The following is a 23,731-nucleotide window of genomic DNA, read 5'->3' as shown; positions in this document are numbered from 1 at the left end:
TAGCAACGAGAGGGTTGACCCGCGGGGATTGACAGGGCGCGTCCTCCAATGGCGTTCGTCCATTATTTCAGTTGGCGCACGAAGGGACCAATAGGAATTGTCGTATTGTTCCTGGATCTCGGGGTTAGAGTTGACTGAAACATGTGGTTAGACATGGCCGCGCCCTGCTGGCACTGAGGACCGTGACTGTCGACAGGGGATGGAAGCAGTTTAGCGATTATTTAAAAGCTCATTCGTGGGTAAGTAAATCCTAAAATTCATAAATGCGGTGTTGACCATGTGCAAACGAAGTTGTAAATGAACAGACAGTAATACGACTGGGTTTGACATTGTTCAGCTACACATCAACAAAGCAGCTGTCATTAGGTTGAATGAGTTACTACTGGTTTGGCCGTGGTTGACGCGTCTCTTGCAGTAAACGCTGCATTTTTAAAACGCCATATCAGGAAGTTCAGCTTACAAACACGTGTCTGAAATGTGTCCAAAAATATTTATGTCGGATTAATATGAATTTAATGAATGTTCAAATCGCAATCTGACGAACGGAAACTATCTATATTTCGTATAATGATCTAGTTACCAATATAAACAAATATTTCTCTAGTAATGTATCGATTTATAAACAGAATCATGATGTCAGCTGAAACATTGATGAAACATGGTGACAGCCTTCAGCACACAACAGTGAAATATTTTCGGTATGTAGTTGGAAGGTTGTCTGTCTGCTGAGAGTCCATTTGTTGATATTAAAATGTCTCTTTAGATCAACATGACAGACAACGCTATGCTTGTGAAAGACACAGGCCAAGGCCAGACAGCATCCAGGGCATTGTTTATTGAAATGCTGAATAAGAAGTTTGAAAGGCTCCCTGATATCGACGGGTAAGTTTTATATACAATGTCACAACTTACTTTAACAGTTAGTTAATGAAACTTTCCTGTTTTAACCCCAACAGGAAACTGTTTTCGTATGGCCCCGTATATTTGGCTGGCAACGCTGGATTTTCTGGTTTGATAGCCAACAGCTTTTACAGACGTGCACTCAATGTCACCCAAGGACGATTTACTTCCAGCCTTCCCATGGCTGTTCTTCCCTTTCTGACAACTGCAGCACTGTACACTGCGACCGTCACAAACCCCCTAATGTCAGGTATTTTCAACTTTGACCCCATAGAAAACGAACATTTTAACAAGATTGGAGATTGTTTGTGCTCGACATCAATACTGTTTCAAGTTTTTTATTCATGTTATAGGCTTAAGTACTTTTCATTTGCTTTGTTTGGTATTTACTTCTTGCTACTTACCTTAGGTGACGACCCTACACCAGTGATGTGAAAGCTCTGAGTTCTTCTGATTGCTTTGCATTGAATGACTATTTTGTCATTGTAGGTGACCTGAATTGCCCAACCTGTACCCTGATAAGAGGGGCTTTGGTGGGTGTGGTTGGTGGCGGCATATATCCTATTTTGTTGGCCTTGCCTGTTAATGCTGGTCTTGCAGCCAGGTTAGTCCTCATTGTTATTACTTTTTTTCTTCTTCTTAGAAATAGAATACAGCTAGTTATGTAACTGCTTTCCAACTGTCTTGCAGGTATAACAGTGCACCAATGCCAGAGAAGGGCAACATGATCCGCTTCTGGATGAACCTAAGCAAACCCATTGTACAGAAGATGTATGTTGTTTTACTGCTGCAGGGTTTGTTTGGAACCTACCTGAGCTCAAAGCACTTTGATATCTACTTAAAACTGTTGAAAATACCCGATTCTGACAGTGAAGAGCTTCATGGTTAGCAGTTACTGTTAATATTTTACATTCTAAATCTTTGTTAAAAATGAAACATGCTCATCCAGTACAATGACCGGTTCTTACCAGATTTGTTCTTGATGCCTTTTCCAACAAAAATAAACATAATAGATCAATAGATTCTGTCCAGCCTTTTTATCTTTTTCACAGATAACCTAAATCACTAGTTATGGTATTTAATATTTATTGGAGATTTTATATCATTTCTTTGAATGTAATTTTACCACAAAACATTACCTAAAGCTTTATTTAACCATTTGTGTTTGTGTAAAATGTAAAAGAAAAAATATAAAGTGGATAAAAAGTGGTGTAAACAAATGCCTTTTGCCAATGTACAACTTACAAGAGATCAAATTAAAAGCATTCGGATCAATAACCAGGTTCCGTTGGCGGCTGATAATAAAAACAAGGCACTGAGAAACAAGCTTATGCATCTTGCGTACAATACACATTTACTGCCACAAAGAGACCTTTCAATGTGCGCTAATTTCCAATCCCCTTCCGCAACAATCAACCTAAGAGTTCTGAAATGCAAACCGAAAGAAAATTGAGGAGGAAACGTCTGCATTAGCTTCTAAATCAGTCAAAACTCAATTTAGCCACAATGTTTCAGAAGAACTACATTTATAGTATATCATTGGATGGGTCAAGAGAAAAGAATTGCACCAATATTAGAGATAGCATGACCAAGTTAAAAATCTAATTTTTCAGAAACATTCAATTATCAAGTCTTTTTATACAAACTGTTACCACAGGAGAGAGAGAGAAAAAATGTTTCCATCTCTGAAACAAGTGTTGGCACAGATTAATTGTGTAAGAGCCATTATGTTGTATTGAATGTTTGTTGTAATTCCATTGTTTGACACTGGGTGGAGTGTGGGACTAATAGGTAGCCAGAGAGTAAGAGAAGTCCAGTATAACTATTTTTGAACATGTCAGGACATGTGCAGGTAGAAACAAGCTTATGGGATTACTATGCGTTTATGCATTGGAACTGCGAGTTTAAAATGACATCTATGAGCTTTGTGATAAATAAAGTTGATAAAAGCAGTGCTGGAACTGGAAGTGTGTCTTGTTTGGTACCAGGGATAAGAAACAGGAACTTCAGAGTTATACATTTCAGAACTGCTTAAGTTGATCTGCAACACTACAGAGCCCCAGACGTTAATTCAATGTCACTGAATTATCAGAGCCCTTAAGGAATTTTGCAGTTTACACCTTATGGGGAGAAACCACCACCACTCTTTATCCACCTTGAAGAGAGGTGAGAAAGGCTCTTGTAGAGAGCGAAGAAAGTGCTGTCTAAAAAGAGAAGGAGAGTGTAGTTAATATCTTAATAGGACACAAAGCATTTTGCATTACTCAAAAGAAAATTTATTACATTTTTTTTTTTTCAGCACAGCTGCAGCCATGTGTCTGCACAGACTTTGGATTTCAATTACATCTCACAAATAGATGACTTATTCAGAAATCAAAACCCTTTGAAAATCCCATTTTAAAACATACCATTTCTCTTCCTCTGGACAACTTTCAAATAAAGTCCAAGTGCTTTAACAAATCAAGATGCAACAAATGGATATGACATATTTTCAATGTCTTGGTAAGCAAACATTACCACAAACAGAAGAGTTTAAACACTCATTTAGATGCTAAATGAGAATGACAGCATCTGACATCTTTAGGGGTGTGATAAGAGTCAGTAAAAGCTGTAACTTACACGGTTTTATGTACTACCTTTTTTAAATTTACCAGGCCATGATGCAAGCTGCTGGTCCCGACTCTTCAGCTTTCCCCACAGCAAAATCCACTTTAGCATAAAAAAAAATAAGGGTTCTACATGAAAAACATTCTTTAGAAATATAGCGATATTTCAGAAAGGGCTCATCAGTTTTCAGCAAAATACAAGCTTGCAGTACAACCTTGTGTTGAATCAACATCAATGTACCAACACTGAATAAACAGGTACATTATTATCAGATTAATATAAGCGAAAGCCCTTTGTGAAACATCACCCATTTACATTTTTTTTTAAACAATATTTTTGTCCACTTAATTCCCTAAATCTATTTGAACTGAAATTACATACTACAATTATGTAACTCAAAACACAATGTTTAATTTCTTTTTGTAGATTATCTTCAATGCTTTAAATGTATACCAAATGAAAAAGAAAAACAAAACTTAAGTTTATTAACAGTTCATATTGTGCCGTGAACTGGCAAAAAGCACTGTCTTCATCTTAGGAGTTAACCAGTTCTGTGCAGTCTTCTATATCTTGATCCTTACCATGGATTTCAGCAGTCATGGATGTTCTGTGACCCAGTCGTCCAGCATGGCGGACCAAGCACCTAGAAGAAAACTGTCAACAAGTTTAGCAGTAACTTGTATTGAAAGCAGGTTCAATAGTCATGCCATTCAAGCTCTGCACACATTTTAAACAGTTAACTCAATATTTGACTACTGTTGTCATGTCCCCACATTTACACCATGTGCAAAGTTCAGTCTCGGGAAACGTTGAAAAGGTAAAATACTTGACCCTACATTTTATGCGACAAGCTTGAACTCTCAGCACACTTGGTGCAGAATTCCACCGAGACGTGGTCTTTGTCCACATGCAGGCAGACACCACCTGCAGTATCTTTGTCTTCCACCTTCACCCTCTTCCTCGGCATGGCATAATCGTGGTCATTCTCGTTGGATTCCTGGAAAAGCGAGGTAGAAAATTTCATGCCGTTCACACCGCTCAATCTAGACAACAGCTGAGCCAGCATGCTCTCATTGGCCAACACGGCTCTCAAGTACCTAGTTTCATTCTCCAACTCTTCCACTCTCTTGTTGAGATTCCCATTTTCCTGCTTGAGAACACGGTTTTCTGTTGTCAAAGAGCCCACTCTCTGCTCCAAGCCAGTGATGTATTCTTTCTTCTTTAATCGGTTTATCCTTGCTGCCACGGCGTTCTTGTTGATGATCCGTCCAGAGACGTCTTGCAGTTTTGATCTCTGGACCACACCTCTGCTGCGGGATACGGGGACGTCAAGCACTGCACTTTGGTTCATCTCATCGTTGGTCTCTGATTCAAAGTTGCCGAAAACATCCAGCACATTGTTGTCCAGGTTCCAGTTGAACTCTGAGCCAAGCAGATCATCCAGGCCCCATTCATTGGTGTCACTTTCTGGAGAAGTGTGTGTGTTTGTTTCACTTGTATTACTGGTTTTCGAAGCACCATCACTCTCATTGGAGGTACTTGATGTGATATCAGCATTAAGGCCGCTTCTTCCTCTTTTTCTGGTAATCATGGCCGCGCTTCGGGATATGAATTGAGGAAACACTATATAAAAAAAATATATAAAATTAAATTAGCAGAAAATCACAACAATTCACTTGCACTCAAACTCATTTTAATATAATCTACATACTACACACAATTATCTACACAAAAACGAATACGAGATACGTGTGACTTCTACTTGGAACACACAAAAACAAAATTAGTTTAAGCAGAATGACGGCATCATTCGGCATTTACTTTCAATATTAAGAAAAAGAAGATAAAGTGAATGATATAAACGGGGACAGTCAATCCACCACATATGTACTTCTATTTTCGACTAAAGAAACACGAGGATTAGTAAAATACAGTTTAATAAACATTCGTTAAAGCTTTAGTGCTTAAAGGATCGCATAAAAGAGTAATGAAAATACGTAGGCTACAGAACAGATGTTGTTTTCGCTGTTAGCAAACAATATCTAACAAAACATCGAGATTTTGGTATTTTATTAAGTACGTGTAAGTCAATGCTTCCTCCCAGGTTTGAGATAGCCTAATAATTGACATATGAACAACCTATTAATATTGATTACAGTGTTCGTAGTGGTTTTGGTTAGCAGGCCGCAGCAGCGCGCCTTAGTCCGCGTGACAAAGCAGTTTCCTCGAGCAAAGAGAACTACACATATTTTTGTTTATAACCGAAGCAACTTACCTTAAATTGTATGCTGATGTCTTGTGACGATGATTGGTTGAAAAAAAAAAAAAGACTCCGAGAAAACTGATTTCACAGGATAAAAAATGTATTTCAGCACAGACGTAACAAAGCCAAGTGGAAGCAACGCACTTACAACGACACTGAGAGGAACTAAAATGGCGAATCGAAAGATATCGCGACACTTCCGGAAACATGGCTCATAGAGGAGGAGCAACGAAAGGGTTTTTTTAAATAATTTTTTTCATAACAGGTTGCTGTCAAGTTACTTTGGCAGTTACCTGGTGGCTAATACTGACTATAGCTGTTTCCACACACACAAAAAATGCACTTCATATGTATTATTGGATAAGGGCGTCTGCTAAAAAAAAATGACTAAATGTCAATAGTTTTCAAATAAAAGAAGTGGCAGTTAGACAATTTAAAGTTTATTCAAATGACAATGTCTTAGGATAGTCTTTCAAGGTAATTCACAAACTATATATATTTCTAACTTATTTGCAGCATATTGACAGATTTTATTTAGTAGTAAATACATCAAACCTAAATACTTTACAATAATAGGAATATTATCATTTTCATTCTCTTTGTTTTCCTCATCAAAAATGGCAAGAACCACCAAGTTAGTTTATATATTATTTAACATTACATAGTGTCTTCCTACATACTGTTTTCTTCATGTTCACACTCATTTTTTATGTATTTGTTCAAAAGTGTCACCATGCTTCATTTTCTTCATGCCTCATTTATCTAGACATTCTTGCCATGACCATCATTCTCAAAGGGAACATATCTTCCACCCATTCATTCTGAGATTGCATCATTCTTTCCCATAGGGCTGCTTCAGCAGTGTTAGAGTCCATCCAGTTCACTTCAGTGCCATAACTTTTACCTGCAATAAGATAAAATTGTCATGAAATTTTTCAATTTCATTTTCTTAAAGGGATAGTTCACCACAAAAATGAAAATTAGCCCATGGTTTACTCACCCTCAAGTCATCCTAGGTGTATATGACATTCTTCTTTCAGACGAATACAGTCTGAGTTATTTAATTTTTTTTAAGTCCTGGCTCTTCCAAGCTTTATAATGGCAGTGATTGGATGTATATATTTTTTTAAGTCCATCAAAGTGCATCCATTCATGATAAAAGTAATCCACACAGCCGTAAATCGCCATAAATCGATGCGTACGGCCATCTGCCGGAAGCTAGTTATTTTAGTCGATAAAGTTTTAAACATGGATATTTTTCTTACACGAACGCATCGCTTCACTTCTGAAGGCCTTTATTAACCCCCCAGAGCACTTTTGAGCACAAGTATGGAGCACTTTTATGATGGATGGATGGATGCACTTTGATGGACTTAAAAATATATACAGACATTATAAAGCTTGGAAGAGCCAGGATATTTTTTAATATTACTCCGATTGTATTCGTCTGAAAGAAGAAGCCACCTAGGATGGCTTGAGGGTTAGTAAATCATGGGCTAATTTCCATTTTTGGCAGAACTATTGCTTTAATTATGTAATTGCCCCTTTAATTACCTGTTCCATTACCCAGTCTAATACCACCAATGAAGTGGTTGTTGAGTCTGTCATGATCCCACACTGTAAGCTCCACACAGGCCTCTTTGAGGTCCTCTTGACTGAAGCCATCATACACCATGGTGTGGTTAAACACTGGGTTAGAAGACCTCTTCAACACTCTGGTCTTCTGACGGTTTTTTCGGCTGGCATCTGGGAGGACTGCACTGAAAAGGCAGAATTCACACACATGGGCATTCCACATCTAACACTCCAACACAAATACAAATGTATCCAATAAAATAGTTACTGATACCATTTGACAAATGGGTCAATGGCAACACCCCTGGAAATAGGCAGATTCTTGCATTCTTTCACCCATATTTGCACCTCACCGTTCCCCTTGTTCTTGTGACCTACATAATAAACATGTTATCAGAAAGGCAGGTGCTTCTAAAAACATTTTTTAGTCAAATAAAAAGAGTCATCATCATAAATTTCAGTATCAATAACTTACTGTGAGAAGTCTGCGGGAGAAAACGGAGAGCTACTTTAATCTCTGCACTCATTTCCTCGCCACCGACAGAATGTTTTGGGCTGGTGGGAACCTGAACCTGGGTCAATAAAGAAAGACAGTGGCAGATGCAGTGCAACAAATGTGACCTCATACCCTTAAGTAACAAATATGTTTAAATAGCCCTGAACTACCTAAACAGGTTATCCTGACCCAATAGACTATTGTTATCTTACCCTTCCTTTGAGTAGATATTCATTCATTTGCGTGTTATTGAAATCCCATTCGGCCAGATCAACTTCAACCTCTCCAAGAAAGCTGTTACGCCCAAACATGTCATTGTGCCACACAGAGATGTTCAGCTTCTGGGTTTTCAGCGTCTCCATTGGAATCTTAAACTGCATAGAAATTACAACTATGATTATCAAATTTATAAACATATCTCAAGAAGTTTAGATTTGTCATACCCGTAGGATTTCATTGTAAGCTGGGTCCAGAGTCTTCTTCCTCACGCATGTTTTTTTCTTTCCATATTTTGCTTTGTAAGGTAACAAGTAACATTTAACATACCTAAAGTTCAGTTAAATCAAACAAAGTACATGTATTATTGTTAATCCATTTTTATAGCTAGAGAGAAGCCATATTCTCCTCGTAAGAAATATTATTTGATGTTTTTCCCCCTACCCCACTTACGGATCAGATCGGTTCCTCTTAACATCAGCTACGGCGAGGTCCTTGCACTGCACAACAAAGATGTGGAACTCTCCCAGTTTTTGTACATAGTGAATGGCGAACTGGATTGTACCTTTCACCTCCACATTACCAAAATCACTACTGTAGATGCTCATTACACTGCCAGTGACCTATACATACCCCACACAAAGACATAGATCTGTATAGAAATGTATTCATAATAGCATGTTATCATAGTGTGAAATAAATAGATGAATATGTTCATTTGTATTATCAGAGTGATATTAGTTCTATTTAGCTTCATTGGGTTGGGTTAAAGACTGGGGTCACATACAGAGGACATGGAGGCCGCCTCAGAGCACGTGCTAAAATTAGAAGGAGTGTTGCATGTTCTCAATCTGTCATAGTGGAAACTGCTCACTGATGCACAGTCACTGTTTCCGCAATCCATCTATTAGACAGGAGATGGTCGGCATTTATGCAGGTTAATAAAGGCAGTGAATGTTGGTGTTTAGCTATAGTGATAAAGGTAAAATATAAACTATGATATTTTTGAAATAATCCAGTGTAGAAGCTGTTAGTTGGAGGCTCATGAGTTTTGGTTCGTATTTTACCTCTTGTTGCATGAATGCAGGTACAGACATACTCATCATCTTCACCTGTTCTGGGTCGGAGAAGGACGTTTTGGTGTTGGGAGTGACAGCAGACACTTAAACCAATGAAAAAGAGGCACTTAATGGACACATATTCTGGATCCATCCAGATACAGAAAGAATAAATCTTGAATTTGAGTGGAAATAATGAATTCTGAAGAGTTTGCATCTAGATTTGTTCATTTTGCAGAGCACATTTGATATTTTATATAAAGAATGTAGTTACCCCATCTACCTCACCATTAGATACATGATTCAGGTTGTATGGGATGCAAAGCGCCTTTAATCATTGGCATAACTCCATACGCTCATCAAATTTTCATGTGCCAGTTAATGCATTCCCTTAGCCAATTCAGACAGTGAACTATACATGAAAGACCAAGGGTCAATTATGAAAAGGACATTTAATGTCCTTAATGCTAATTTAATGTCATGGGCTTACTTCCTGCTCTTGATGTAATAACGCAAGCGTAAAATGCATCTATGATGCTGCCCTCTAACCAACAAACATAGCAGAGGAACACAAAAACATTGAAAAAGTTTTAAAAGACATTATTTATTTATTAAAAAAAAAGGAAAAAGACTCATATTTACCATTTTCCATACTTTTCCCAACATCACTCCTTGGGTCAGTCTTCCATCTCTCTTCTTGGTTTATATGGCAAAGTATTAATATATAAATCAACAAATAAATAAATAGCATAACTGCAATAAAGCATATAGTAATACAAATGCTTTAGAAAAATGTTGTGTATACTATTGTTTGATTGGGTTAGAGACATTGAGAGTTATAAAAAAAAATGTCCAGCAGAGGGCAAAAGAGTCTGTCACTCCTAAAGGACCAAGACAGCATGATCCCCAAACATCAAAACATGTCTGACTTTATTTTGAATAAGAAGGTCAACAAAAGCATACTGTAGGAAAGAGAAAGGAAACTTACGTGTGGATGCCAGATCCTCTAGACTTTTGGAAATAGAGATGGGTCTGGCATTGGCTCGTTCCAGAGCAGCTTTGACAGGGCCGTCATCCTCACTGTCCCCTGTAACAGCCCATATCAAGAAGGAATCAGCAAACCATAGAAACGCAGAACACTGATACATTATATATAAATATTAGTACTGAAAACACTAATTTAAAGTGGTAAACCGGAGAAATTACACCATTTGGTTCCATTAGCTTTCTGATTTTCAGAAGATTTGAAATGTATATGTACAATGTATGTTGTTTAACATTACATAAAAACTCTAGCAGAATTCCATAAACAACTATATAATTCAAATAATATATAATTTAATATTAGTTATATACTTAAAAAAAACAATTATAAAACAAAATATTTATGAAATATAAAAATTCATTTTAATAAATTAACAAAGGCTAATGATTGTAAGATGATTTATGATCAGTGCAATGGGTATATTTGTTCATTTGACTGTAAAATATTAATATTTCACACATGTTATAAAATGAAACTTACCAGGAATTTGATGGAATTTTCATTATTTTAAAGGCAATATAAGTTCTGATTACTGAATTAGATCATTGAAGAAAGTAGAGGCAGGGCTTAAAAAGTCATAAACCTGTAGAAGTTGATGTGGTCCAGAACAATGGATAGATCATTTTATCATGCCTAAGTTGAGCATCTTACTTGAGAAAAGTGTCAAGTAGAACATGTTTCTTAGGTCACACTGAGCACTTATTTTAAGGACATAAACCCTGCTTCCACAAAAATCACAGAATCAATCAGCGCCTTTTCTACTAAAACTAGACTGAACCAAAATGGAGAGGTGAGCTCACAGTATGAACTGGTGTGTGAGATTGACCAGGCTTCAGGTGTGGAGCTCCCTGAGGAGTCAAAGGTGATCTCCTCCGATTCAGGCAGGGAGTGTCGAGACGGGGAGCTCTCATTGCTCACTATGCCTTGGTTCACCTGTTCAAAAGTCCCATATGCCTGCACCTTAACCTGTTCTCTTTCATCTAAGACTGTCTGCTCGGGTACGCCCAGGTAATGGTGTAAACTCAGGGGAATATAAAACCGGGTCAGAGAGTCTGCTGACAGCTTTCGTTCTTTAAGAATGATGGGTCTATCATCACTGCATCCTTCTGGAGTCTTCCCTTGGTGTTCAGGGGAGGTATACAACCTAGTTTGCCCTGATTTAACCCTAACATCACATGGACTCCTGTCGCCAGGATTGATATCTATCGCAAAGGTTCTTAAGGGAGAACCATCCTTCTTGGACTCTTTGTTTGGATATGAATCTCTACGAGGTACTTTAGACTGCCGTAATGGGCTGGACGTTCTGGTTTGATCTTGGTCTTTTGGTTGGTAAATGTCAGCGGACTGTGGCTTATCATGTTGACCTTTTGGAGGGAGACTTCTGAGGGGAGATGATGGTGGACTTGGCTTTGAGTGTTTGCCTGAAACGGATTGTTTAAAATTAGAAATATTTGTGGTGACGTATGAAACCCTACCTCTGATATCTTGAAGGTCTTGTAATGGCATTCTAATTGGACTTTGTTTTTCTTCAGTCTTTTCCATCTCCTCGTTTTGTGCAATCAAACCAACTTCGTTGAAGCTCATTCTGTCCGGGGAACTTGGGCTGTTTGACCTGATGTCGAACTGAGGTTCAGAAAGTCCTACTGAAGAACGTTTTGGAGATGACTCTGTGTACGGGTCTTTAACATTGGCTGTACATGTTGGTGAGCCTACAATTACTTTAAGGCCACTTTTTTCTTTCTCCCAAAATGACTTGAGATCATTGATCAAGACTTTATCTTCCTGTTGACTGAGGGACATTTTGAAGGTGGAGATTTCCTTCTTCAGGTCTGATATATCCCTGCAGATTGACTCTTCCTGTAGATCACTGACCAGATAATTATCTTTATATTTTAGCAGTGAACTGGGTGACAGTTGGACATTAATTTTCACTGTGAGAGTTTGTAGTTCACTACTTGAGCCTTCTGAGACCTTATTGCTGTCCAAACTAGAAGGGTTCCTATCTTCACGTGACGATATGGCTGATGCATCAATACCACAGGAGGATCTTCTAGGTGAGACTGAAGAAATCTCACTTGTTGTAGATTCTACATCAACTGGGTTTGGATCACTGGGTTTGTTTGATGGGCTGGTGTTTGAATCTGACAACCTTCTGTCTAAAGCGTTGTGATAATTCTCACTAAGCTGAGATGTCTCACTTTCTTCTACCTCAGGTTCTTTTTTAATGCTTAGTATTTTAGGTCCTCTGTCCCCTCTTTCCCAGAATGACTTCAGGTTGGCCATTTTTCCTGGTGATACCTCACCTTGGTCAAACTTCTCTCTTGGAGGAGTATCTTCACATATAAGTCTGTCTGGTTTGTTTTTATCTTTTAATATTTCAGCCATCCTGCTCTCTGAAGGAACAGAGGTCTGCTGAAGTATATTATCATCTGCCTCAGACCTCAAAGTGCAAGATGGTTCACATTCTAAACTTTCTGTTTTAGCTCGACTTATCACTTCTTTGTCAGATGCTTGAACTTCTGGAATCTTGTCTTTTTTCTCTGCTCTCGAAAACAATTCAAAAAGCCCCCTACGGGGCTTTGGTGGTGGCTTGGTCTTTGGCTGGTCAACTGGAGACGCTGAATCTTCTGACTTGGCTTCCGGGCTTTTTTTTGGTTCCTCTTCATTCATCTCTCTCTTGACTGGCGACTCTTTCAGCTTTCCATCTCGAGAGCCTCTCCCAAACCATTCAAGTATTTTGGAAATTGAGCGACCTTCTTCCACTGTAACCTTATCAGTTTGGCCCTCTGCGCTCAACTCAATGGCCTTACCTGTGACTTCAGTAGAGCTGTGAATGTTGGACACCTTTGAGGACTGAGGCTCACCATAAAGCTCATGATGACCTACAATGGAGACAATCACATTTTGGACATTTTTATATTTGCATAAAATTGACAGAGAATGAATAATACTTTGAGACAGAACAATGACTTCCAAAAAAATAATATTACATTAAATTAAGTCTGACCATGATTCCTGTCATCAGATGATCATACTGCACATTAAAATTCCAGTAAACACTCAGATAATAGTCATTTCTTGCAGTGCTTATTTACTAATCACCATTTGCAGATTAATCAACATACATATACCCACAAGCATTCACCAGAAGTCATGTGTTGTATGTATGAGGTATGCACGCACATGCAGTTAGTACAAGGATGTATTAATGAGAAAGCATGTGAACTACTGAATCACAGGTTGATCGATTTATTGACAGATACATTTTTAGGGTTTAATTATATTGAAATAATCAGGGTGTCTTACATTTACATTTATTCATTTAGCTGACGCTTTTTATCCAAAGCGACTTACAATTACTATATATGTCAGAGGTCGCACGCCTCTGGAGCAACTAGGGGTTAAGTGTCTTGCTCAGGGACACATTGGTGTCTCACAGTGGATTCGAACCCGGGTCTCTCACACCAAAGGCATGTGTCTTATCCATTGCGCCACACCACCACCACCTTTACCAAAAAGGTTTTCTATTAAGCCTTTCTCAGTCACAACTATCTGTCCAGTTAGACAACCAATCTACCTGTCCTTCCCCAAACCTTTCTGTAGGCTCAATGCTCATCACGTGGGGACGCTTGTGATTTTTAAGGGGACTCCAGACAGCAATTTGTAACTTTGTAACCACAGGAAGTGGGAAAGTCTGAGACCACAAAGCTAATTCCCTGCTTTATAAGTGTTAGTTCACCCAAAATTGAAAACTCTTCATTTACCTTCACCCTCATGTTGTTGCAAACCTGTCAGATTTTCATCCTTCCGTGGAACACAAAATAAAAAAAATTGATGAATTTCTCTGTGTGTGGGGTTTATTTCATACAATGTATGTCCAATGTTTAATTAAATGGACACTTTCCACAGGAGAAAGAAAATTGTATACCAGTTTGGAACTAAATGAGAGTGAGAGAATGATGAAAGAATATTTTTTCTAGGTGAACAATCCCTTTAAGTACTTTGTGTGGCTACAACTACGTTACCGTTTTCTGTAATATGACTTCTATCCTGGTCCAACACAGGACTCCAATCTTCTTCCAGCACACTGTGCTCTCCTTGTACTCTCTCTATAGCACCAACAACGGAGGTGAAGCGGACCTGTTTCCTATCTACCCACCCTGAAGCAGAGTGCACTGAGCAGGGGGAAAGAGGAGGGCTGATGGGAGTTTCAGGGCTGATGGGGCTGACCGTAGCAGAAGACTGACTGCTGCTGCTGCCATTATTGGTGGGAATGTGGAGTCGCAGGGAGTCGGTAGAGCTACAACTGGACCCGTTTTGCTTCAGGATGCCTCTGGGAGCAGGGGTCATGACCTGTTGAACTCCATTATCACTGCTGCCAGTGTCCAGGGAAGAGTCCTTGCAGGAATACAGCAGCAGTCTCTTTTTTGGCACAGGTTTGCATTGAGTGGCTACATGGGTGTCAGTGTTGTCTGTGTTTAGAGTAGTGTGATGTGTGTAGCTCTCAGCTGGAAAAAAGGGCTCTGGAAAATAACCAAATAGTAATGAAGCAGTAAAAGAAGGGGAATAGACACATACATGCACAAAAAAGTGAATTCATTTTCAAAATGAATTCAACTTGCATTTCATTTAACAGTTCTGTTACTGTTCATACCAGTACACTATCTATTAATTATTTACACTTTAATGGTATAGCAATGAGATGGAATGCACTGGATTAAAGTTTGCAAGCAACCAAGGAATATGATAGCAGTATTAAGTCTTCTAGTTAGTAGTCTAGTCACATGTTCATGTTTACAGTTTATGCATTTGCATCCTATTCCAAATATTCACAACTTTTATATTGACCTTTGCACTCATACTAATACTAGCCTGACTACACAATAATAATAAGTTAATAAAAAATGTACCATCTATGTATGTGGTACAGACTGGTCATGCATGGCAGCTTAACTACTTAGAACAAAATAATTCTCTGTATAATCTTCTTAAAGTTTGCCAGCTCCATTACTCAGATCACTACAAGAGCTTCAATATTCTACGAAAATCTTTTGGCCAGACAATTTTTAATAACGGCAATTTTAATACTACAGCTTAGTTATTCTATACTATACTATACTATACTATACTATTATAATTATACAAACACGGGAATAGTTAAATGCTAAAAAACTACTCTATTGTTGTCCTTGTACAAACTAATATTGAGTGTTTACAATTTCTCAAATAATTTGTTCCTGTATGGCCTCAAAGAAGCTTTTGATACTTTCATAATCAAACACCAAAGACCAAATTTTTTTTGTTGCCAACATATAATGCAAATGTAGCATTAAATATGTGACCAAATACAGGTTTTGCATGCAGTATGCAGTATCCATATACAGTATGCAGTATGCATGCAGAGAGAATTCAGTTGCTATGCATGTCCAGCCAACACCATAGCCCAGAAGAGGTAAACATGCTGTTCTCAATGGGGATCAGTCAAACAAACTTACTGTGCTTGCAAGAAATATGTTCTGAATCTGACCATTTGCTCTTCAGAACATCCACTCCATTAAAAATACAACAAATACAATCTGTTACCTCATCTGAACACTGAACAGTATCAAAACCATCACACAAATGTTAAATCTGTGGCAGTCACACAGAAAAATATGTCATAAGCTCAGAGATAGTATATATGCTGTGAAAAAATCTGAATTTGAATGAAAATGCTAAATATGCTACAGTAAAAACTGTAAATCAAGGATGTTTTGTCAACTAAAACTTAGTTAGTTAGTTACTAAAGTTACTAAACTGAGTTACTAAAACAAGGAAACTAACTAGTACAACATACAAAATTCTATAAAAAGCCAAATAATTTGTAAAAATTACAAAACAGATTTTAGTTCAAGTAGGTTGATTACATTATTTAATTGAATTAACAATAAAGTTATCAAATTTTAAACAAAGGCCCATAGTGTTTGAATCTGATGTCTGAATTTTTTAATACCATAAATTAAGTCACCATTTATAGACATTATGCGCCAGAGAAACGAGGGCGCCGCCATCTTTAGAATATTGTCTTTTAACTTCTGTTTTTGCGGTCGCTCTGTATATTTCTATGGCATTGCTGTCCAGGAGTAATTCGCTTTTGAAGTGGATTTACTTAATGTAAAGTTAACGAAAGTTATCATGAGGACTGTAATGTTTAAAGCAGATGACTTAACAAATGTCAGTCGACCGGGAAGATTTTAAAACGAGCCGTTCATTAATAAACACGCAAAATCGCTGTGAAAATACAGACCGGAAGTCAAAAGACAACGAGCGCAGCGCTGAAAAGGGGCGGGGCTACATAAGGTCTATAGTGAACAATATTCTTACATAACATAAATCTACCATATCTAACATAAATTTGAGGATAAATTGAGAAGATATTCTCACCCTCAGCAGGTGTCTGGTTGGCCTCCTTCACTCCATTGTTGAGTCTGGCTTCATCTCTCTGCAATCGCACACTATTGAATGGATTCTGCCTAGGCTACATAATAAATGTAATGAAATCAACAAAACCATAAAAAATGTGCATGAATAAAATTCAGCAAAATTATCTTAGTGGATTTTCTGTAGTGTACCTTGATTTGAGGTCTTTCCTGCTGTGCTTCATCATCCACCCTGTATGAGGTGATATGGTCACACAGATTCACGAAAGAATGAAAGATGATAAAACATGATAAAAACCAGCAGGCCATTGAGAGCTTTGTGCACTGATCATTGTGAACAGTTCAGCATAATGTAATCAATATATTTGAATCATCAATGCATCTTCATGGTGCTGGTCCTGAAGCCAATGGAAAGTCACAAGATTCAGCAAGCACTTAAGTGGGGACAACATTTGTTTCCATGCTGTGATGAGAGTCTATAATGCCATTAAATGTTGTCAGACAGAGGGAAAGCAGCAGCACGTGAAATCTGACCCTTGAAGCAGCTTACTGGCTCCAGATTTCCCTCACCAACCCTGTCTGACTGCATGGGAAAGGGTTGCCCTACAGATTACATTAGGCCTACATGTCACAGGTTCACGCCTGAATTTCCATCAAATTCACATAAACAAGCATGCTTGAACTGGTGATGTTGAAGAAAAGATTATGTTTCTCTTCATTGAGTTCTGCATGAGCTGCGATATGAGAGCTTTTAAAGGGATACTCCACCGAAAAATGAAAATTCTGTCATCATATACTCGCCCCTCATGTTGTTTCAAACCTGTATGAATTTCTTTCTTTTGCTGAACAGAAAGGAAGATATCTAGAAGAATGTGAGTAACCAGACAGTTTTAGATACCATTGACTTCCATAGTATATTTTTTTCCTACTATGGAAGTCAATGGTATCTAAAACTGTCTGGTTACTCACATTCTTCTAGATATCTTCCTTTCTGTTCATCAGAAGAAAGAAATTCATACAGGTTTGAAACAACATGAGGGTGAGTTTATTATGACAGAATTTTCATTTTTCGGTGGAGTATCCCTTTAAAGCTAGTATCTACAGAATTAAGGCTGTCATGAACAGTCCAGCCAGGCTAATGGACGGATGCAGTGTTGGGTTGTTGAAAAGGCAGAGGCGCCGTACAATCTTTTAATCAAGTAGAAGAATGGCATGTGCTTGAAACAACAGAAATGTAATTTTGAGCTTAGAAATTTCAGTAAGACTTTAGATTAGGGTCCAATTCCCACAACTAACTAGTTGCTTATTAGCAGGCATATTGCAAGGATATTGGCTGTTTATTAGTATTTATAAAGCAAATAGCAATGCCTTATTTTGCATGAGCTAACTATTAACTTACTAACTATTAATAAACAGTAATTATGAGTTTATTGAGCAAAAGGTTGTAGTTAATAGTTAGTTAATAATGAGAATTGAATCCAAAACTAAAGTGTGACCGTAACTTCTATTTTGTAGTTTTAATACTGTAATTTATTACTGTTATATTCATGGCATTTCTAATGATTATACATTCAATGTTTTACACTTTCCAATGAAAATATTCTAAATATTCTAAATAATGTTTATACAATGTACACACTACTGTTCAAAAGCTTTATATTTTGTCGGGGGGGGGGGGGGGGGGGGGTAGTTTTATTGAGCAAAGACGCAGTAAATTGATCAAAAGTAACAGTAGACATTTATAACATTACAAAATATTTCTATTCCAAATAATTTCTGTTCTTTCGAACTTTCTATTTAACAAGGAATCCTGAATTTCTTTTTATCATGGTTTCCACAAAAATCAATAAACAGCAAAACTGTTTTCAACATTGATAATAATAAGAAATGTTGCTTGAACACCAATTTAGCACATTAAAAAGAATTACTAAATAATCATGTGACATTGAAGATAGAAGTAATGGCTGCTGAAATGGCTGCACTTTGCCAGTACAGAAATAAATTATATTTAAAATACATTAAAATAGAGAACATTTTACAATATTACTGTTTTATTGTATTTTTGATCAAATAAATGCAGCCTGGGTGAGCATACTTTTGAACAGTACTGTATACACACACACTCTTGAACACAAATACAAATCTGTACTACTAGACTAACATGTCATGTGCTTCTATAAATGTCTAATAGTTATTACTGTTATAAAGTGTTTTGTTTTTTCTTTGCTTGTGCCATATCTCGACTAAGATATGAAAAATTGGAGCATGAACACACACATCTAATTATAAAACATTTCAAATGTTTGTAGCTAGTATCATAATCCAAAATATTTCATTGCTTAAAAATGTGATCACAAAAATCAACAATAATCTAGCACATCATGTTTTAATCAGATGAAACATTCTACTAGAATGTCCTAATCATAAATATACATTATCACCAAAAGCTCACCTCTCATTCTGTGATTGTGTGGAAGGATCCTCAATGAGTCCTGAAAGCTCTGGAGGGATGTACACATCTTTCTTCCCACCATAAACACAACTGGATGGCTCAGACCATCTTTGAGAGATCTCCCCTGCAGTAAGAGACTCGTTGTTGTGCTCAAACATGCAAGTACATGTCAAATGTCTAATGGAACTACATTTGATAAATGCTATGGTGAAAATATGGGTGATTTTTTATTAAAGGTAAAATTGTGATATAAAGCAGAATAACAGTGATGCAAACACTGAATCAAGGTGCTAATCAGGGACGGGGGTACATGCAATGGAAATAATGAGAGACGTGAACAGAGATTCTACCCGATTCTGTCTGCTGGCAACACTTACATATCGTCACGGGTTTCCTCTGTCTCATGGACGCTCTGATGATGTCGGAGCCATGGATCTTCTCTCTGTGTCTGTGGTACTTTGTCTCGTAAAACCATTCCCCAGTCAAGTACTTAAGCCTGCCTCTGTCTCTCTCAGTCTTTCGAAGCTGCCTGAAAGGACAGGACAGAATCCTTGGTTTATTTATATGGAAATATACTTATGACTGTCATATAAAAAATGGGTATTGAATAAAAACTCCCTGAAGTCTCAACGTTAAAGTGAGCTTAAGCAGTGAGATCCACATGGACAAAATCCAGACATTCTCTGAACTGTAAACGAATTACTCTGGACAGTTTATCTATGAGAACTGAAACTGATTTTGTTTCTTTCAGGACCCAGATATTATGTTAGACATCAAATGGCGAATAACACCACACCAAAATAGTAACCCATATTTTCTCCTATAGGTCATAATTTATTTTATAATTTTTTTTCATACTTTTTGTTCATGTTTTTGAGGATGAGGGAATGTCATGCCCTGTTTATGTTGGCATCTGCCTAATTTGCTTTTTACCAAGTGCGAGCTTAAAATTTGGCAAAAATTGTAGTTTGATGATTTGACACATGGTTTTTGAGTTTAAAATTTTTAAAACGCAGTGTTATGTGTGAGACACTGCAAAAGATGAGAATGTAAAAAAGTTAAAAGTTCATTTTAATGTATTTATTTTAAATAAACTATGTTTATTCTGATAGTTAATTTATTTTAACTTTAGAGCAACACTTTTGGAACGGCATGAGCGAGGCACAAAAGACGCGGGATGCGATCGCTCTGATGAAAGACTTCTGTTTACAAAGAAATACAATGGAAAAGTAGTGTAGTGGAAATGTGGAATGTTCTGTGTGAACGCCCCATTAGGGTATATATAACGTTTGTTCTTAATCCACCAAGAATCTTTTGCCTGAACTCACTTAATCCTCTGTTCTTCCAACTTCTTGAGCTCTGCGTCCCTCTTCAGCACAGTCAGGATCATCTCTTGCTCTTCCTCAGTCAGATAACTCAGGTCAATCATGATGAATGTCTTCAGGGTAAGTGGTAACAGATGAGTCTCAGATCGCCTCAGACTGGTTCACTGAAAGTGTCATCAAGTAAGGTAACTTGAAGGCTGGTGCTTGATAAGTCACTCCATCACATCATGGAGACCATCAGAGGAGACTTGTAACACCTGTACCAGACACACAGCAAGAGTTTCAGCTAATTCAGCAATAACCAAAAATATTTACCAAAGTATGGGCTTGGCTCACAAAGAACTGTTTTCCCTGTGAATTCTTCTGACCATTAAGACATCACATGATCCTTATTGTTTCTAATGAATCCTTGAGCTGGGCTTTCAAGACGTCTGCATCGAGCATCATCTACGCTTCCCTACACATTTGAAATGGCATACTGTTTCTCCGAATCAGCGCCGGTCCATACAGTATGTGCTCAACAACACTAGACATGTGACATGGCATTGTCAGATGACTATTTGAGGATATGGGTAACGGTGCTTCTGAGAGCAGAGAGCACAGTCAAAGACTCTTTTATTCCTAAATCAAATTACACTTAACTCAAATTAGGTGGCAGCACACAAATGGTATCAATTTGAACAGTCTGCTTTTCTGCAAGACAGTTTAAAATCCATGAACAAGTAGGAATATGACTAAACCATTTTAAATAACTGGAATCATGATATTTTTGGATGGAATGCCCAGTTGGCATAATTCCACATGTCTGGATAAGGCAACATTACAAATTTGAGAAATAGCCTATATATATATATATTTTTTTTTAAGTCCTATAAGAGCTTTCTACAATAATAAGTGACAGATTCCTTCTCGCTGAATTTTGCCAGCTGATTCTTATAGATACATTATATTTAAAATGTCCTAGAAATAGTTTACAAAAGTCTAAAACAATTAAAAGCCTTTTGCCAGACACATTTTCATAAATAAAGGATTTGAAGTTTGTTTGATTGTTTGTTTATGCATGCATACATATTTTATCTTGACAATCTATAATCAGATTTCAGGCTATCCTGTCAGATAAATTTGGCTTGCATAATTTAATGCAATCAGGCTACATTTAATTTAACATGTTTATAATCGATAATAACAGGTTACATGAACAGGCAGCAACAAGTTTCTACCAGACTCTTGCATGGGCATATCTGGACTTTTAGATACAGCCATGACACATTCCAGCTAAAGAGGAAGTTTACTGCTACTTTCCTATTTTGGAAACCTGTTCCCGAGTCATTTTCTTGATTGAGACATTTCCTTGAGAAACGCCTAAAAAAAAAAAAAAAAACTTGTTCCAAGCTTGCTAGTGTGCTAGTATGATTGTATAATAAAGATTATCTAGTCGTTAGACATTTTGAAATAATTACTTCTTTTAAATCTAAATTTCTAATCTAAATTTACATCACTAAATTATTTATCCCAGTACAATTCAGATTTCAAAATGACACAAAGCATTTATGTGCCCAGTCGTTCTGAGAAAGGCATGTCATGACAACGTCGGAGGGATTGCCTGAGGCGGGAATGGGATCCAAATCTTAACTTTTCAAGGGATGCATCATAACCGAAAGAAGGAGAAGAACTAGTCTCATCCAAACACAGTAAACATTAATAATGCATGTAAACCGTTTGTCTATTCCACATCCCTTTGGGGCATGTATAACAAAGAGTTGCCAACATGGTTTGGGTTCACTTATTACAGGCCAGGGGCCTGATGCATAAACTTAGCCACTATGTTGAGACTGTGTTTTAAGAACTAGTTTGACTAACTAGCAATTAACAAAGGAGCAATCAGTTTTACTGGTCCAATTCAAATTAGACCGACCTACCTTTTAATGTAGCTGACTTTAAAAAGTTAGGACTGGCCTTGAAGTGGCTGAGGGTTCACAGTGACAAAGAGAATTTATTAGTTGTTGTTTTTTGTACATGTTTTGTTATACCAGCATTGTCAAATTACAACTACATAACATGCCAATGTTCAGCTCTGAACAGTCAGACTCATTATCAAGTGGAACACTCACGTTTTTACATGAGTTTCAGTGTTTGTTTGTTTGTTTGTTTGTTTGTTTTATGGAAAATATACATATCTTAAACCATGACATGCTTTAAATCGGTTTTTTTTAATGTAAAATTGGTTTCAATATACTTTCCTGTGGAAGAAAATGTAATAAACTGATTCAAAGACTATAACCACAAGGGCCATTGTGGAAGTGGTCATGTAACTAATCACTGTTTGATCTGGATGTAAATAAATACTCTGCATTCTTTCATAAATAGCTTTACAGGCATTAAACAGATTAGGGAAGCAGGAAATGAGAAAACATTCAGAATGGCTCCAGAGATAAAAACACAAAATTCCAGACATGAAAACAACATAATGCAATGAGCGCCTGTTGAAACAGAACCCATCCCTGTCACAGCATGCAGCAAAACTTCAAACTCACTGCAGGGAAACTGTTAAGTTGAAGATAAAATCTTAAGAAGTAAAAACAGTAGGCTAAGTATTAAGGCAAAATAAAACAGATGACAAGAGAACGTTTACCTGAATCCTGCTTGTGTGGCTGCAAGACCGCGTTATTTTTCCAACACTGTTACTGTAACATCTGAAACACCCGCACCAGGGGAGTGTAACAATCCATTTGCCAGACACTTGCTGATGCGAACAAAGCATCGAAGTCTCCAGCCTTTAAGTGAGGGATGTATGTCAACCGGTGGTTGTGTGTACGGGCTCCTACACTCTGGTTGTGTCAACACCCAGTAAGGGCTAAAAACGCTGTGTAGATTAACTTGTGGTGAGTTCCGAACGATATCCAGAAATGCTGTCTAGGTAGGAGGTTGACTAAGTTTTGACACACATGCTCTGTGGGCGCTCATAAAGGCGTGGTCACGTTCTGTCACTTTTATAAACTTTTAATTCTATCACACGCACGTGCCAAATGCATGACAGCACAAAACATCCTCTGCATAATGTAATGAGACACGTATTAAGTATATGTTGGAAAATTAAACATAATCTATAGCGGAACTGCCTACAACTCTCCTTCTGTCTCTCCACTCCCTGTGAATCAGTGTTTAATGAACGTTAGTAACGTCATTCTTACCTCCCAAAACTTCAGCAATTACACCTTAAAAATAAAAAAAGATATTTATTTAGACTATCAAATGCACGTATATCAAATAATACATTCTGATATTATGATGTAGAATAGGCCAGTGCTTAATAAAACAAACTAAGCAGTAAACACTTTTTTAAAAACGGGTTTGCCAAATGTGCTTAATGTGTAT

At 37.4% G+C, this 23,731-nt stretch overlaps 3 protein-coding genes across 19 annotated transcripts; 1 reads left to right on the top strand and 2 right to left on the bottom strand.

Annotated features, from left to right (window-relative positions):
* The first annotated feature begins 90 nt into the window (after positions 1-90).
* On the top strand, positions 91-1,920 carry tmem126a (transmembrane protein 126A). Its single transcript, XM_082157230.1, has 5 exons — positions 91-239; positions 764-882; positions 957-1,150; positions 1,390-1,504; positions 1,591-1,920. Exons 2-5 carry the CDS (start codon positions 770-772, stop codon positions 1,787-1,789), a joined length of 621 nt encoding a protein of 206 aa, XP_082013356.1. The 5' UTR covers positions 91-239; positions 764-769; the 3' UTR covers positions 1,790-1,920.
* A 496-nt stretch (positions 1,921-2,416) lies between these two features.
* crebzf (CREB/ATF bZIP transcription factor) lies at positions 2,417-5,950 on the bottom strand. 3 transcript variants are annotated; one of them, XR_014202277.1, is made up of 3 exons: positions 5,783-5,950; positions 4,089-5,130; positions 2,417-3,609 (listed from the first exon to the last, which is right to left on the bottom strand). XR_014202277.1 is itself a non-coding variant. In XM_082157228.1 (3 exons), exons 2-3 carry the CDS (start codon positions 5,096-5,098, stop codon positions 4,456-4,458), a joined length of 543 nt encoding a protein of 180 aa, XP_082013354.1. In that variant the 5' UTR covers positions 5,099-5,130; positions 5,783-5,949; the 3' UTR covers positions 4,442-4,455. The 3 variants fall into 3 exon arrangements, 2 of the variants coding, with proteins under 2 accessions (XP_082013353.1, XP_082013354.1); XM_082157228.1 differs by lacking the exon at positions 2,417-3,609 and having other exon boundaries at positions 4,442-4,504; positions 4,605-5,130; positions 5,783-5,949; XM_082157227.1 differs by having other exon boundaries at positions 2,417-5,130.
* Positions 5,951-6,198: 248 nt separating this feature from the next.
* sytl2a (synaptotagmin-like 2a) lies at positions 6,199-23,289 on the bottom strand. 15 transcript variants are annotated; one of them, XM_082157136.1, is made up of 21 exons: positions 22,989-23,289; positions 22,276-22,322; positions 20,360-20,613; positions 19,409-19,560; positions 19,032-19,155; positions 16,772-16,811; positions 16,584-16,677; positions 15,656-15,709; positions 14,186-14,683; positions 11,636-13,042; positions 10,104-10,202; positions 9,758-9,811; positions 9,125-9,219; positions 8,845-8,961; positions 8,511-8,680; positions 8,285-8,387; positions 8,054-8,215; positions 7,821-7,917; positions 7,620-7,719; positions 7,325-7,530; positions 6,199-6,674 (listed from the first exon to the last, which is right to left on the bottom strand). In XM_082157136.1, exons 3-21 carry the CDS (start codon positions 20,458-20,460, stop codon positions 6,529-6,531), a joined length of 3,819 nt encoding a protein of 1,272 aa, XP_082013262.1. In that variant the 5' UTR covers positions 20,461-20,613; positions 22,276-22,322; positions 22,989-23,289; the 3' UTR covers positions 6,199-6,528. The 15 variants fall into 15 exon arrangements, with proteins under 15 accessions (XP_082013262.1, XP_082013255.1, XP_082013264.1 ...); XM_082157129.1 differs by lacking the exon at positions 22,276-22,322; XM_082157138.1 differs by lacking the exon at positions 22,276-22,322 and having other exon boundaries at positions 9,170-9,219.
* Positions 23,290-23,731: the final 442 nt, after the last annotated feature.

The sequence above is a fragment of the Leuciscus leuciscus genome (assembly GCF_965113295.1).
Source record: "Leuciscus leuciscus genome assembly, chromosome: 24".
Lineage (NCBI taxonomy): Eukaryota > Metazoa > Chordata > Actinopteri > Cypriniformes > Leuciscidae > Leuciscus > Leuciscus leuciscus.
Note: the sequence above shows the minus strand (reverse complement) of the source record. Positions and strands in the feature narration are given on the sequence as shown.